The sequence below is a fragment of the Girardinichthys multiradiatus genome, chromosome 12, assembly GCF_021462225.1.
Source record: "Girardinichthys multiradiatus isolate DD_20200921_A chromosome 12, DD_fGirMul_XY1, whole genome shotgun sequence".
NCBI classification, from domain to species: Eukaryota; Metazoa; Chordata; class Actinopteri; order Cyprinodontiformes; family Goodeidae; genus Girardinichthys; species Girardinichthys multiradiatus.
The window spans coordinates 31863663-31881165 of NC_061805.1; the positions used below are offsets into that span (position 1 = coordinate 31863663).

Below are 17503 nucleotides of genomic sequence, written 5' to 3' on the forward strand. Positions count from 1 at the left end.
CTTGTGCAGTTAAGACTGTGGTCAAGAAGTATACCACATCACATTAAGATCTGGGCAGCAGTTGATAAAATAAAGTTGCTGCTTGACACAGAGATGAGCTTTAGACAAACTAATTAGTCAAAACAGTTTGGAAAGTTTAACAAGATAGACAGAATGCAAAACAAACTTGACAGACAGACAGACAGACAGACAGACAGACAGACAGACAGACATTTTGATTTAACTTCAGTCATTACTTCTGGTGACAAATATAGGATTATGTGAGACTTACAAAGTTTCTGTTTAGACCATGGTTAAGGATGTATCTTATGTTTTATTTACATTGCAAGGTACATATAAGAATTAAGTGTTTTTAAATTGAGGAAACCTTTTTCTTTTTTTTCGATAACTTATTTGTTTTCTACTGCTACCTGGGCGTGGCGGGAACCCAGCCAGGGTGCTATGTTCCCCAATGCAAGCACGAATGTGTGGATTTCCTGTTTGTTGTGTTCTCCTTGTTTATCCAGGAGAGAGGGGCGGGACTACACCAGATCTGTCTGTCTTAAGAGTGTTATTTGCCAGGTACCTTCTTGTGATGGTTTGTGTGCATCATATTACAGTCTAATTGGCCATAGATGATCAGTTCTAATACTAATAGTCTTGGTAACAGTCACCCTGTCACATTCCAACTGTGTGAGTTGGAATGTGAAATCATTCAATGGCCCAGTTAAATTTAGGAAAATTATGACACATTTGAGACAACTTGATGCTAATATTGCTTTTCTACAGGAGACCCATGTGCAGGCAGCTGATTATATGTATTTGAGCAGACGATGGTCTGGTCAGGTGTATCAATCTAATTTCCGATCTAAATCGAGAGGTGTCGCAATCTTAATTAGTAAGCAAGTACAATTTACAGTATCTAGTGTACATGCAGACACTGCTGGACATTATGTTACTGTGGTGGGAAAGTTATTTGCACTTCCGGTTATTTTAGCCTCAATATATGCACCAAATTGGGATGATCACATGTTCTATAATACCTTTTTTTCAAAATTGCCTAACATTTCAACACATAATCTTATAATTGGGGGAGATTTGAACTGCGTGCTATCATCTTCTGATCATAGCACAGTGGGTAAAATAAGTCTTTCTAAATCTGCCCAGTCAATTAACTCATTTCTTAGAACTTATAGTGTGGTAGACCTGTGATGTTTTCAAAATCCAATCTCAAGATCTTACTCGTTCTTCTCCCCTGTTCATAAGACTTACTCGCGGATTGACTACTTTCTTCTTGATAAACGGATTTTACCTTTAGTGAGGAAATGTGATTATGGAGCGATAGTCATTTCTGATCATGGTCCTCTTATAATGAATCTGAATGTCCTGGTCACACAATTGGTCTATCGGCCTTGGCGACTTAATCCTATACTCTTATCTGATGAAGACTTTGTCAAAATGCTCTCGTCAGAAATAACATTTTTCATTGATGTTAATCGAACACCGGGGATGCCTTCTGGCACTGTATGGGAGTCACTGAAGGCCTACTTGAGGGGTCAAGTCATTTCTTACTCTGCAAATAAAAAAAGGAAAGCCTGGAGTGGCTAAAACTGTTAACAGATGAGATTTTGCGGCTAGACAGGGAATACAGCCAATCTGCCTCACAAGATTTACTGAAGAAACGTACATTACTACAAACTGAATTTAACATCCTATCTATCCAACAGGCTGAGTATTTATTTATAGTCCAATTCAAGGTGGTATATTGTCTGCATTGGTCCAAGGACAAAGTGTGCAAGTTTGGACGGGACGTCGATCCAACTTGTGATCGATGTAAACAATCTCCAGCTACACATTTACATAAGTTCTGGACTTGTCCAAGGCTGCATGTGTATTGGCAATCTATTTTTGGCACTTTCTCAGGAATATTTGGAGGAACTGTGCATCCGTTTTTCTGCATTCCGACTTTCATTCATAGATTCCTCTAAAATTACTCGGATATTTTAAAATTTGCTCCTTTTTGTAGGCAGGTAAAGTATTTCAGTATATTCTAAAACAGATTCTCACAGATTGGCGAACCCTACCCCTGTTTTTTTTTCTTTTCTCTTTCCTTTCAGTCTGACATTTCCTTTCTAACCCAGTCATGTTGTCAATTAGTTTAAAGTTATCCTAATTAGCTCAAGAGATGTTTTATTATCTGCATCTTGTTGCATTACAAAACATTTCCAGCCCTTTTCGAACTTTTGTAACGTGTGCTGGCCACATCTATTGGGAAAGATTTGCAAAAAGCCGTAAAATAGATAATCTTTTACTGCAAAAACATAGACTTAAACTAAAAATGTAGAAAAGTCCAACTTTAATTTAAGTACATGTATTCAAAGAGAAAAGCAATGGTGTTAAAATTATTTTACCACAGGTGACAAAAGTATCGGATCATTTACTGTAAATAAATACTTTGTACAAATTCCTCTTACCAAAAAAGGTACTTTGTGTTCTCATATAACATTTCACAAAATTGGAGTACACAAAGGTAGAAATCTTTGACCATTCCTGTTTGCTAATTCAGACGGTTGAATTAGCTTCGCAGCCATCAAGACCTGTAGGGGGCTGCTAGCAACCCATGCATTTAAATAAGGTGTGGTGAACCAGGAAAAGATTCAAAACATGCAGGACACTGGCCCTTGAGGAGTGACTTTGGACCGTTGCTTTATATCATCTACATTCCTTGATTCTCTCTGATGTGCTTTTCTCTTTAGCTTAGTTCACAGGTTTTCTATAGGACGTAGGTCTGAAGCCTGTGATGGCCATGAAGAAAGATAGAGTTTGCAATTTGGTAACTGTTTCTGTGTTGATTTGGTGGTATGTCTTGGATTATTAGCCTGCTAAAAGACACAGTGCTAACCCAATTAAAATTTTCTGGCAGAATCCAAAAGATTTTGACTTAAACTGTTCTGTGATTTCAAAGAGTTTATTATGTTTTGCAATCTAACAAAGTCCCCAGGGCCTTTAGAAGAGAAACAGACCCACAGCATTACAGATCCTCCACTATATTTAACAGTGGACACGAGGTGTTACTGTTCCTTTGTTTAACACCTGACCCACCTGGAATGTTTGTTGCTCAAAAGTTCAAACTTAGTCTCATCTCACCAAAGCACAAAGTTTCAGTTGAAACCTAAAGAAACTTTAGAAAACTCCACAGGAACATTTCTGATAGCAGAACAGAAAGGGCCTTTGCTTGAATGTCTCCAAAAGAACCGTCTGGCATGCAGATGGCATCTAATGGTTGCTATGGAGACTTGGTGACCGCACGATGCCGTTCTTTGCAGTAGTTCTCTTAAAGTGAGCAGGAGATTTGTTTTACCTCCCTTAACATGCCCTTACTTTGTGTGGTGGCAAGATAAATATGTGTATTCGCCCCAACCTAGTGGCCAGAAGCCAAACAGGCCTATATGTGTCACGATACATTTATCCCCCAGGGTCAAAGAAAGTCATGGATTACAACTGAGACATTCCTAGAGACTCTGATCCATTTAATAAAATAGAGTTTAAATATCAAAAAGGCTTAAGTTGCATTTATTTTTGAACAAAAATGTAGCAGTTTCACCATTTGTTGCACAGAATGCAACTCATAAGCTAGTTTAGTGCTTAGGCAACTTAGAAATAACTTTACTCTGAATGGTTTTACATTTCAGACTTCTAAGGGCAGCTTTAAAGGTTTATGTGCTTTGTGGGCAAACAAGTTTGTGAATGATGGGGTTGACATCACTTGCGTTGCACATGTGTGCTATTTTGTGTGAGCAGTAGTGGAGTAAGAGTGACTAAATATTTTAAATTGCAGTTTTGCAGCCTTTTCCACACCAACATGTTTTTTATCAGGAAGTAATTGTTGTCAAGGTTCAGTATGGTGCAGACTTATCCAGCATCTTTGACTTTTACAGTTAGGCCTATGACCTCAAGATTTCTATTTATTATGCAACACATAAGCAATACAAGTTTTTTGCAAGGGCCTAATGGAAAGCAGGAGGTGACCTCACCGAATGCAGCACAGCGACATGGATCGTGCTTGTCCAAATAGTGCTCCAATGTGTCCCAGCCCCCTCCAACACGCACCATCACATGAGTCCGAAGGACCTGAGGGAAGGGAAGAGAAAACAAGGCTTCAATAGATAAATTGAATGCAACAGACATGCACATCTTAATACAAACAAACCCTTTTAAGCAAAAAACTCCATAGTTTAACAAGCGGGGCCGCCTGTTGATGGCAGGCTGAACCTCAGAGTTACATAACGTCTGGATTCACCCCTTTCCCTTACATCCCCACATCACCCCAAGCTGCTGCCATTAAGAGAGTTTTTCATTACTATGCAGACTGATGATTAGATTAAGTAAGGTAGCATAATAAAAAACCTCAGCATATTTTTTTTTGGGTGTGTGCCTTGCTACCCAGTTTATCTGGTGTTTTCACATGGCAGCAGGATGAATTATCATGGTAATACTCCCCTGCTTAGCAGATTTTCAATTTTTCAGGACCAATTAGAAAAATGGGTGGGTCAGGATAAGTTAACAGAGGAGAGGTTGGGTGATATGTCACTTTCCACTCCCCTATGCTCTTCTTAGCACAGAGAAACCTGTCTCCCTCCAGGCAGAGGCTGCTTTTGTTGAAACTACACATTTTCCTTGATGTGACAGCTCTGTGGATGCACCCCGCTCCCTTGGGTTGCGTAACACAGTCTGCAAGCCACATGTTTCAAAGGATGCCCTGCCCCTTATTGCGAGGGCATCCAAGGCAATCCATATTGTTGAATCTGAGTGAGCTGACACAGAGTTTATTTAATTCGCATTCACACACGTGGCTCTGCATTTTATCAGCATGAATATGGTCAAAAAGAGTATGCAAACAACAGAAGAACCCTACTGTCTGACCCCTGCCTTTTCCCCAATACAATCCCTGAGAGGTTGCTGCGACTTTGTTTCATCTGCCTTCTACATTAAATCCGTCAGAACAGCTCATCTGCTTATCTCTATCAAACCAAAGGCTATAAACTGCTTACTCACCACTGTTTGACCTGATGCCAGTAACAGGTTTACTGTCTGTGTGATGCAGTGTGACTACCATGAGACAGCAGTGCAAAGCCTGATTCATGTGCACCATAACATGCCATTTCATTTTAAACATCCCTGCAGTCAGACATGGACAATACATAGAAAATATCACCTAAAACAAATGTGCATTTAATTGTGAAGTTGAAGGAAAATGATGCATGTCTCACTCTGAGACCCATAGCATCATCCTGAACACTTCCCACCCACCAAGGTGAAGGGGGCAGCATCCTGCTGTGGGAATGCTTTTCTTCAGGAGGGATAGCGAAGCTGTTGAAAATTGATGGGAAGATGGACAAAACAAAATACTGGGTAATCCTAGATGAAATACTGTTAAAGGCTTCAAAAGACTTGAGACTGGGGTGGAGGTTAACCTTGCAGCAGGAGAACAATCCAAATATATAGCCTGAGCTGCAATGAAACAAATAAAAACCCATGTGTAAGCATGGGCAAAGTCCTAATTCAATTGAATATCTTTGGCAAAACGCTCTCCATCCAATCTCACTGATCTTGAGCTGATTTACAAAGAAGAATGGGCAAAGGATGATCCTAAACGACGGCCAGTTCAACAAAGCATTGACTTGAGGAGACTGAATTTGTGAGTGAAATATGAAAAACATAGGTTTATTTCCTATGTGTTAGCCTATCAGATAAAATCCCAACATAATACTCTAGAGTTTGGTTTTGTGACATGACAAAATGTGAAATATTTTAAGTTTTATTAATAATTTTACAAGGCATTGCAAATATATGTGGGTGATAAATAGCAGCAGTTTTAGACTGTGGGTATTTAAGCTGAGACAAAGATTAAATAATTATTGTTGTGCTTCCCTATTCTCCTCATGCAACGACTTTCTCCCTCTGCTCATTATATATACATGATGCATCAGCACCACTGAGCAGTTTCCCCTTAGCTGACCATGATTCATGTTAAAACTGAGGCTCAGCTGCCTGTTACACAGACTACTGAGGGGGGCTTCACAGGCTTTTTTAAGACCACAGAGACCCAATCCCTGTTTCTATGGGAACAGTGAACAGAGAGACTTATTGTCATTATTGCTGAGGCGTGTTTAAACACTGCTGATATTAAATTCGTGGTTCATTTCAGCTGTTGTTCCCAATGACCGAAGCCTCTCCTCCCACTGAAAAGAAACCCACACCCTGAGAACAAAAACATCCCATTGCCCACCAACCCTCAGCTCATAGGGTGCTGTTTGCTTTCAGGACTCCATCCTATTTCAGTGTGAGATCCTTGTCACAGCTTTAGTAGCTGTATAGGAGTTTGTAGACTGCTTTACCTCCCAGGAGAAGAATAAAGGAAGTCTGTGTGGTGCACTTGTAGCTGCTTAGGCAAGTACATAATCACTGTCATCCCCAGCTATGACTAAGCAGAGGGAGGAAACAGCTTGAAGGGAGCCAGTCTGACAAGTCAAAGGCTCAGAGTCATGCAAACACTCACAAACCCCAACACCGTCTCAAATATGACTCTCAAATTGAATGACTTCTTAAAGAGTCAAACACTAAACAAACAGTTCACAGTATGATTTAAGGGTATTATAAGAGATAGGTAGACATCAGGAAATACAGGGAAAAAATAGGATTTTCCTCTTATCTTAAGGGAAAAGCTTGCAGTTCGGGTGGTTTGTTCCCTAAATACTCACAAATGATTGCTTTCCTTTGGTCAGAGTATAAGGAAAACTGCAAAATCTATTTTCTCAAAAAGGTAGGTCCAAACTAGATGTCCAAGTAAAAAAAAAAAAAAATGCTTTCCCCATGACAGTTAGGAGAGGATCTTAACAAAAATAAGTAATACATAAAGCCTTTCTACCCTCTAGATCTCCTACGGTAAACAAAGACTGTCCAAAAGGAGACTTGAGATGCTTGAAAAAGAAAGAGATAAGTAGCCGGCAGGAAATCATCGAATTACCTCTGGTTGGATTCTGAGGGGATCACCTGCACAATATGTAAAAAAACAACACAACAAAAAACTGTTTGCAATTCAATAATAGTTGACTTGCAAATCTGGTGTCGTGTTCAAACTTTGCATGCCATTATAATATCAAACATGTTTTAAATGTCCACATTATAATAGATCATAGAGAATCTGCATTGGTGTACCCAAAGTACTGGAAGCACAGAACATGGGTTTGTTCCAACTGATATTAATATTTAACAACACTGCATTTACATAATTTTTCCAATAAAACAGGATAAGAACTCAGATAATTAGCACCTTCAAGCTCCTCATACTGTGTTATAGTTCATGTTGGGTTTTTATTGTAACTTAATTTTTTATTATGTTTCAGTTGACAGCAACATTACCAAACAATGAACATTATGGCATATGCTAATTACTGAATTTCATAAATGTGTCACTATATTCAGTCAGGGTCGCTGAAGTTCTTTTTGTATCTAACATATTTCGTCTGTTTGTCCTATATTTGAGTGTTCTGAAGTGTTAAATGAGTCAGCTTTCATATCATGTAGATTTCCGCAACATTTGGAATTTACTGGACAAAAGACGATGCATCTGCCCGGTTCCACATCCTTCCTATTGTTTTCTTGCAAGCCACTGTCAGAATTTTAGCCAGATATTTATCTTTACCACATGTATTCATCTGAAAATATAGCACAGCACACACAGAACATTCAAAAGCAAATTATATCCAAGGATGAACACAAGAAAAATCAAAATAGTTTTGCTTTGTTTATTGTATCTACAGTTAAGCTCCAAATTATTCATACCCCTGGCAGATTCGGATTTTAAATATTTTAGTTTTACCAACATATTTGTTCTGACTGGAAGTAAAATTGACATTTTTTATTGGCCCAGCCAGAGTCCAGACTTGAATCTGATGGAGAATATGTGTAGGGAGTTAAAATTAGGATAATGGAAAGGAAGTCTTCCAACCTTAAAGACTTAGTGCCAATCACCAAATAAAAAGCATCAAAATACCATTTGAAAAGCTTGTCAGCAACTATCAGAAGGGATTTTTTGCTGTAATGCTAATAGAGATTTTTTCCATTGATTATTGAAAAAGATTTAAACAAGTATATTTAATGTTCGGGTATTTCTCCTATTTTGTATCTATATATTTATTGGTGTTGTTCATGTTGAGTATAGTAGCCATTGCTAGTTTTGTCAGAGCAATTAAAGGACCTACTGTCTGCTTTTATTGCAGATTTAAAGATGAAAATCTTTAAGCATTTAAAAAAAAGAGCTGAGAATCTTTTCTATTTGAATAAAACAAAGTTTAATAATGTTAATAAATAAATCTAAATAATCTCTCTCATTATTCTTGTATTTAGCAAACGGAAATAATTTTGGTAATACTAACTGACCTACACCAGGAAAGATTTTGTCTGATTTAATGTCAGTGAGAAACATAAGAGTACAGTGTCTTTTTAAACCAGGTATCTAAATATTCAGTTTCACCTGTAAATATTCTTCAGATTTTCTGTGTATTGCCTGTGATTCAGAATTTATTTCAAACGTTTTATATCATCGTGTAGACATGAGCATACACTGAAAAAATGACCTGAGTTTGGATCATTAATTACCAAAACATGCAGCATTTTTCCTCATTTTACCAACATTTTAAACTATGTTAAAAGTGCTTAATGTTACTAGCAGAAGGAGACTGCCAAAATGCTGGTAAAGACTCCTACTGTTTTATATAGTCAAAGTTTAAAATTACTTTGATACAGCTGTTTATGTTAAGAGGCGTATACTGTAATTCACATTAGAATACAGTATGTAAAAATACAACATTAAAATGTTAAATAGTACATCTGAGGGCAAAGACTAAATGGTCCACCAGAAATGACAAATACTGACAGTACTTGCAGACAGAAAGTCTGCTACTGTAATTTAAATACAATGAAACTGTAAAACCATCCAAAGTGTCCATTAATCTGGATGCGGTACATCTGAGGCAGGAGAGACCAAATCGATCTCTTCTGAACAGGCCTTCCGGTAATATCCCCTGAGGCCTGGTAAGGGTACGTATCAGGTCTCAAACTGAGAAAGGGATGACAACAGTTGGGCAGGAATCCAGCTATGCCAAGATAAGGAGAAACGCAGGAAATTACTGAAAGCTCTATTTATGTCTGCATAGAAACGTTTTTTCCTGGGTGTGGGCAAGTGCAGCCTATAAAAGCTCTCACCAGACAAAGAAATCACAGTGCTGTTACATGAAAGTTTTTGGTGCACTTTAAAGTGGTCTGATCAGTCAAGTAGCTGAGTGTAATATCTGTTGCTTCATAACCCATGAAACAACACATGATGCCATATGCCAGCAACATATGGTTCCACTCAGTTACTGCACCTCTTTAATGCCAAACATAGTAGCAGGATGATTATAACTTGCAACACTTGGGCCAAATTTTTGATCTATCCTTTAGTTTTATTGTTTAGTTTTTCACTTGGAGAAAAAAATAAGGAAAAAATATTTTTGTGGCTGCTGTTTGTTGCTGTCGTTCTAAGATTAAAGTCGAAATGATGCGAAAAAAGTCAAAATAGTGAGTAGAAAGTCAAAACAATGAGAAAAGTTGAAATGATGAGATAAAAGTTGAAATGAGGAGAAAAAAGTGAAAAAGTACATCAACGATAAAGGTCAAAGAATGAGAAGAAAGTCGGAATGACGAGAGAAAAGAATATCCAGAATAAATCGAAATTACACTGAAGCAAAGACCTGCAACAAATGAGCTAAATGTGTTCTCTATCAGCATATAAACATGCTGTGGATGTAAGCAGGCCCTGTTTACACAACAACAAACCGTTGAAAACAGGATTTTTATTCCGTTTTTGTTAACACATCTACATGACAACGTTTTAATTGCAATCTCCTTTCACAAGATAACATTAGAGATGTGAAAATTGTGAAAACCCCCACTATGTCATTAGTTGCCGGTATGTTCTTTGGAACTCAACAACATGAACAAACGCATTCAGCTTACAAGCGGGAGAGAAAATGAGAACTTAGTCAGAGAACTGTCATGTGATTCAATAGAGTAATATGGAGCTAAATTATGGCCTTAACGTTTGTTTGGAAAAAAATAATTGAGATAACAAAACATTAAACCGAAAAAAAATTTTGAAACAGAAAAATTAAATAAATTCAAAAAAGGGGTAAGACTATTTTTCACATTGAAGGTTTCTTTTTTACACTTTCAGATTTTGTTTTTTGTTTTTTACTTCAAACACCTAACCCCTTTGCATGGGGGGCGTGGCCTCAGGTGACAGGGTGTCAACACAGGCCTGGACAAAACATTCCCAGCTGTTGCATTCAGGAACCGTGGGAAATGGAAATGTCACACAGCTCTACTCAACATGGCCCCCTCTTCTTGTTGTTCTCCAGGGAGCACCAGTGACCAGGTAATAATATAAAGGCTGGTTGTCATTTTAACACACAGGGAAACATGGAGGGAGAGAAGACAAAACATTCACAATTGATTCTTCAGCAGTTTAGAGAAACAGTTAGCCTTTTTCCACTGACATTTGTGCTGTGTGTTGACATGAACAGCTTAGATCAGTAAAGTTTTAAACTGGTTGGCAGCTGTTATGTTGTGCGCGTGCACGTTAATGTCTACTGATTACAGTCATACTGGGGATCAGCCAGGGCTTCTCCATTAGAAAGATAAATTTTTTCCCATTACATGACAACAGAAACTGGGACGTTTTTAAACCATTCAAACCCGTTCTCAGATTTTGTTATTTTTTAGAAAAAAACTTGCTGTTGTTGTATAAACAAACTGTAGAAATGCAAATTAGCTTTTCGGTTTTCCTTCATGAGGACTAATACAAGTCCTTCTCAAAATATTAGCATATTGTGAGAAAGTTCATTATTTTCCATAATGTAATGATGAAAATTTAACATTCATATATTTTAGATTCATTGCACACTAACTGAAATATTTCAGGTCTTTTATTGTCTTAATACGGATGATTTTGGCATACAGCTCATGAAAACCCAAAATTCCTATCTCACAAAATTAGCATATTTCATCCGACCAATAAAAGAAAAGTGTTTTTAATACAAAAAACGTCAACCTTCAAATAATCATGTACAGTTATGCACTCAATACTTGGTCGGGAATCCTTTGGCAGAAATGACTGCTTCAATGCGGCGTGGCATGGAGGCAATCAGCTTGTGGCACTGCTGAGGTCTTATGTAGGCCCCGGATGCTTCGATAGCGGCCTTTAGCTCATCCAGAGTGTTGGGTCTTGAGTCTCTCAACGTTCTCTTCACAATATCCCACAGATTCTCTATGGGGTTCAGGTCAGGAGAGTTGGCAGGCCAATTGAGCACAGTGATACCATGGTCAGTAAACCATTTACCAGTGGTTTTAGCACTGTGAGCAGGTGCCAGGTCGTGCTGAAAAATGAAATCTTCATCTCCATAAAGCTTTTCAGCAGATGGAAGCATGAAGTGCTCCAAAATCTCCTGATAGCTAGCTGCATTGACCCTGCCCTTGATAAAACACAGTGGACCAACACCAGCAGCTGACACGGCACCCCAGACCATCACTGACTGTGGGTACTTGACACTGGACTTCTGGCATTTTGGCATTTCCTTCTCCCCAGTCTTCCTCCAGACTCTGGCACCTTGACTTCCGAATGACATGCAAAATTTGCTTTCATCCGAAAAAAGTACTTTGGACCACTGAGCAACAGTCCAGTGCTGCTTCTCTGTAGCCCAGGTCAGGCGCTTCTGCCGCTGTTTCTGGTTCAAAAGTGGCTTGACCTGGGGAATGCGGCACCTGTAGCCCATTTCCTGCACACGCCTGTGCACGGTGGCTCTGGATGTTTCTACTCCAGACTCAGTCCACTACTTCCGCAGGTCCCCCAAGGTCTGGAATCGGCCCTTCTCCACAATCTTCCTCATGGTCCGGACACCTCTTCTCGTTGTGCAGCGTTTTCTGCCACACTTTTTCCTTCCCACAGACTTCCCACTGAGGTGCCTTGATACAGCACTCTGGGAACAGCCTATTCGTACAGAAATTTATTTCTGTGTCTTACCCTCTTGCTTGAGGGTGTCAATAGTGGCCTTCTGGACAGCAGTCAGGTCGGCAGTCTTACCCATGATTGGGGTTTTGAGTGATGAACCAGGCTGGGAGTTTTAAAGGCCTCAGGAATCTTTTGCAGGTGTTTAGAGTTAACTCGTTGATTCAGATGATTAGGTTCATAGCTCGTTTAGAGACCCTTTTAATGATATGCTAATTTTGTGAGATAGGAATTTTGGGTTTTCATGAGCTTTATGCCAAAATCATCCGTATTAAGACAATAAAAGACCTGAAATATTTCAGTTAGTGTGCCATGAATCTGAAATATATGAATGTTAAATTTTCATCATGACATTATGGAAAATAATGAACTTTATCACAATATGCTAATATTTTGAGAAGGACCTGTATATCGAGGCACGTGACGTCGCCCGGTACGGCGGATCCGGGGTCCCACCCTGGAGCCAGGCCTGGGGTCGGGACTGTCCGGAGAGTGTCTGGTGGCCGGGTAGCTCCTTGCGGGCCAGGCCCCAATGAGAGACGCGAGGCCATCCCCCAGTGGGCCCACCACCTGTAGGGGGAACCATGAGGGACCGGTGCAAAGAGGATTGGGCAGCGGACTTGGCAGGCCCAAGCGCATAGTGAGGGTCTGTTGGGAACGCCTGGCGGAGCCCTCGGCCAGGGATGTATTCAACTCCCACCTCTGGGAGAGCTTTGACCAGATTCTGGGGGATGTTGGAGACATAGAGTCCGAGTGGACCATGTTCCCCGCATCTATTGTCGATGCTGCTGCCCGTAGCTGCGGCCGTAAGGTCTGTGGTGCCTGTCGCAGCGGCAATCCCAGAACCCGGAGGTGGACACCGGCAGTAAGGGATGCTGTCAAGCTGAAGAAGGAGTTCCATCGGGTGTGGTTGGCTTGTGGGACTCCTGAGGCGGCTGACGGGTACCGTGAGGCCAAGCATGCTGCGTCCCGGGCTGTGGCAGAGGCAAAAACTCGGGCCTGGGAGGAGTTCGGTGAGGCCATGGAAAAGGACTACTGGTTGGCCTCGAAGCGATTCTGGCAAACCGTTCGCCGCCTCAGCAGGGGGAAGCAGTGCTTCGCCAACACTGTTTATAGTGGGGGTGGGAGGCTGCTGACCTCGACTGAGGACATTATCGGGCAATGGAAGGAGTACTTCGAGGATCTCCTCAATCCTGCCATCACGCATTCCCTGGTGGAAACAGAGGCTGGGGACTCGGGGATGGACTCTTTCATCACCCAGGCTGAAGTCACCGAGGTGGTTAAAAAGCTCTGTGGTGGCAAGGCTTCGGGGGAGGTTGAGATCCACCCTGAGTACCTCAAATCTCTGGATGTTGTGGGGCTGTCATGGTTGACACGCCTCTTCAACATTGCGTGGCGGTCGGGGACAGTGCCTCTGGACTGGCAGACTGGGGTGGTGATCCCCCTTCATAAGAAGGGGGACCGGAGGGTATGTTCCAACTACAGGGGGATCACACTCCTCAGCCTCCCTGATAAGGCCTACGCCAGGGTATTGGAGAGGAGAGTCTGGCCGATAGTCGAACCTCGGCTTCAGGAGGAGCAGTGAGGTTTTCATCCCGGCCGTGGAACACTCAAGGGTTCATGGGAGTTTGCCCAACCGGTTCACATGTGTTTTGTGGACCAGGAGAAAGCATTCGACTGTGTCCCTCGTGATGCCCTGTGGGGGGTGCTCCAGGAGTATGGAACCGGGGGCCCTTTAGTGGGGGCCATCCGGTCCCTGTACGAGCGGAGCAGGAGTTTGGTCCACATAGCCGGCACTAAGTTGGACCTGTTCCCGGTGCATGTTGGACTCTGGCAGGGCTGCCCTTTGTCACCGGTCCTGTTCATAACTTTTATGGACAGGATTTCTAGGCGCAGCCATGGGCCGGAGGGGGTCGGGTTTGGGGACCAGTGGATTTCGTCTCTTCTTTTTGCAGATGACGTGGTCCTGCTGGCCCCATCTAGCCAAGACCTACAGCATGCGCTGTGGTGGTACGCAGCCGAGTGTGAAGCGGCTGGGATGAAGATCAGCTCCTCCAAGTCAGAAGCCATGGTACTCAACAGGAAAAGGGTGGGTTGTCCTCTTCAGGTTGGAGGGGAGTTCCTGCCTCAAGTGGAGGAGTTCAAGTATCTCGGGGTCTTGTTCACGAGTGAGGGAAGAATGGAGCGGGAGATCCACAGACGGATCGGTGCGGCTGCCGCAGTAATGGGGGCGCTGTGCCGGTCCGTTGTGGTGAAGAGAGAGCTGAGCCGAAAAGCAAAGCTCTCGATTTACCGGTCGGTGTACGTTCCTACCCTCACCTATGGCCATGAACTTTGGGTCATGACCGAAAGAACGAGATCCCGGATACAAGCGGCTGAAATGAGCTTCCCCCGTAGGGTGGCCGGGCACTCCCTTAGAGATAGGGTGAGGAGCTCGGCCATCCAGGAGGGGCTCGGAGTAGAGCCGCTCCTGCTCCTCCACATCGAGAGGAGCCGGTTGAGGTGACTCGGGCATCTATACCGGATGCTTCCTGGACGCCTTCCTCAGGAGGTGTTCCAGGCACGTCCCACCGTGAGGAGGCCCAGGGGACGGCCCAGGACACGCTGGAGGGACTATGTCTCTCGGCTGGCCTGGGAACGCCTTGGGCTTCCCCCGGAGGAGCTGGAGGAGGTGCCTGGGGAGAGGGACGTCTGGGTGTCTCTGCTGAGTATGCTGCCCCCGCAACCCGGTCCCGGATAAGCGGAAGACGACGAGTACGAGTACAATATAATAACAAAGTTAAAGTGATTGAATGTATTTGTGATATTACCAAAACATCAGCAGACCTGCTGAGAGCCCATTGACTGATGATATCTGCATACAAAATTCCAGGTATGAATAGAAAGGCTTTACTCTGTCTACTTTTATCTGACTAAAAAAGGAAACTATGTTTATCTTGATAGAATTGTTAAATTTTTTTAATGTATCTCCTTTAGAAAAAAAGGCAAAAAGGAGAAATTGAACCCTAATCTTCTGTTTGGTAGATGACTGGGCTAAATATTTATGATTATAAAATCTGAACATTATTTTTCTACTTCTGCAATATCTGTAAGGTTGGTATGAATCTGATAGCCTTCTTTGTGAGAATGTAATCAGAAAATTAGCAAAATATTTATGATATTTAACAGTTTTGTTTAAGACATTAGAGCTGGATGCCTTTTATTACAGAGTCCAAAGGTTAACCGGTTTAACGGACCATTATAAAAAAGCACATATACGCTTTACTGTTTTAATTTGCTTGTTTGTCTAAGCAAAATCATAGAAATTAAATCTTAAAATTAAATTTAAGTTTTAAACTCAAACGTAAACTTTAAATTACTGAGATACATAATAATGAATCAAACTCATCTAGCAACCTTTTAGCTAAACCATAAGATAATAAAAGATGTATATATTAAAATGTATTTAAAAAAATATGTTGACATTTATTGCTCACTCAAGTACAAAAGAAAAACATAAAGTAGCTTGTTAAACAATGACAAATAACTCCAATAGGTTAAACATACCCTGATGAAGATCAACGCACTGGAGTCTCCTACTTTGTACTTCCCCTCGGACACTTTAATCATAGGAAACTGAGCTGGACAGGAACACTGGCCAAGGATCTCACGTACCTGATGAGAATAAAAAAAAAACCACACACACACATGCATATTATTTTAACAATGAGAGCTACCAAATGTGCCTCATGCATGAGGAGGAATCTGACTGTAATGCCTTCCTGCTCTTTAGGAGATCATGTTTAGTCATAAAGAGGTGTAACTGGGGATTAAAGCACTGCTGGACCAGAGTGCTATAGCAGCACAATGACTCTGCTTTACAGTGTGAGAAATGAACTTAGCTGCCAGAGAGTTAGAGGATGTTAAAGATTCATCTTCCTGCCAAATCTCTTCTCCGAGCACCTCATGGGTGATAAAATGCTGTGTCTGGCTGTCTTACCATAATAAAAGATTCTCTCATATAAACCTATTAGACAGTTTTGGTTTTTGAGCTTACCACAAAACATGTCACAAACATATATTTATGCTTAACAATGAACAGTCTCCAATTCTTTGCAGATAAATGACAATTTCTCTGATTGTGACATCATGAACCTAAAGAGTTAAAAAGCTCAGAGAGCTAACTGGTGGTGGAGACGATGATGATGTAAGCAGCCCTGTATTGCCAGCTGGGACCTGAATGAGGAGTCAGAGCCGGCGCCCTTGCTGTGGTCGAAGGGGGTGCTTATTAGGCAACGAGGAGTCAGACACAACTGCAGGGTGGAGTGAGATCAGCCCTCTGCTGCACATGGCTGAGCAGTGTCTGGATTGGACAGACATGTTTGTCTTGGCGTCTCTTTCAGACAAAGGCGTGTGCACACATGTCAACGAGGAGGTAGAGAAAGTGGAGCACCAAATGGGCAGAAAGCACAGAAGGAGAGAATCAGTAAATGCCTCTTAACTTTGTGTGCAAGGGCTAAGGTACACTGAAGTAATCAAATGACATGTTAGAAGGAAATTGTGGGTTATGAGCTTTAAAACATTGGATGTTTACAGCACCTTTCATGAAGTACATCAGGCTCACGGGATATATTTTGCTTTTGGCATGTAGCACCTTGTTATTTTCTTTAAATGACATCCTTCTTCCATCTAATGCTAATTAAAGAGGGGCAACTCTAAGCACTAAGCCTCTGCATCTCACCTGCACCTATGTTCTCCATTTCACCTGCTGCAGCAAAGCCTCTGCTTAGTCATTCACTCTTTAAACTGCTGTTTTAAATATGGGTTTTTTAAGTCTCTTTGTTACTTGTTTAGGTCAATATTAGAATAAAGGGCAAACATTAAAAGCAGAAAAAACAAAAAATATTAAAAGGATGAAACAGAACTTAAAAAGCAGGTATATAACTTTAAAGGTTATTATCTGAAACCCACAGAAAAACGTGAGTAAGCTCCATGTAGGTAAACATTGAAGAGGACGGCTTTTTCCTCAGCCTCAAAAAACAGTTTTATGTTGGAAATTTATTTTGCCCATGATTTTAAAATAATAAGAATCTCGGATTTTAGGGAAGAAACAACCAAAAACTAAGGAAAAAGAACACAACAATTTATGAGTTATAATGTTTACAGCTTGAGCAAGGTGTAAACATTAAGGTGACCACAGCTGTTGTTTGTAAGCATAAAGTTTATCAGGTAAAATATGATCTCTTTTAAAGCTGTTTTTAGGTTTTATGTTACCTGTTGTTTTAAAACATCTGCGGATGTCCACAGTAAATGTTAAATGAATGACCAATATTTCAAAACATTCCTCCTACATGTTTACTCAATTATTGTTAATTAGCTTAAGCTGTGACAGTTTTTTCTCTGTGCCTGAGCCAAATGAAAGAGTGTTTAACTGTAACT

The 17503-nt window shown here is 41.1% G+C and overlaps 1 protein-coding gene across 1 annotated transcript in view; it reads right to left on the reverse strand.

Moving 5' to 3' along the window:
- Positions 1-17503, reverse strand: part of gas2l1 (growth arrest-specific 2 like 1) — a 39973-nt gene that overhangs the window by 9349 nt on the left and 13121 nt on the right. Inside the window, exons 2-3 of the mRNA XM_047380402.1 lie at positions 15632-15739; positions 4014-4110 (exon numbers count right to left, since the gene is read on the reverse strand). Coding sequence (XP_047236358.1) covers positions 4014-4110; positions 15632-15739 — 205 coding nt within the window. The remainder of the gene's footprint in view (positions 1-4013; positions 4111-15631; positions 15740-17503) is intronic.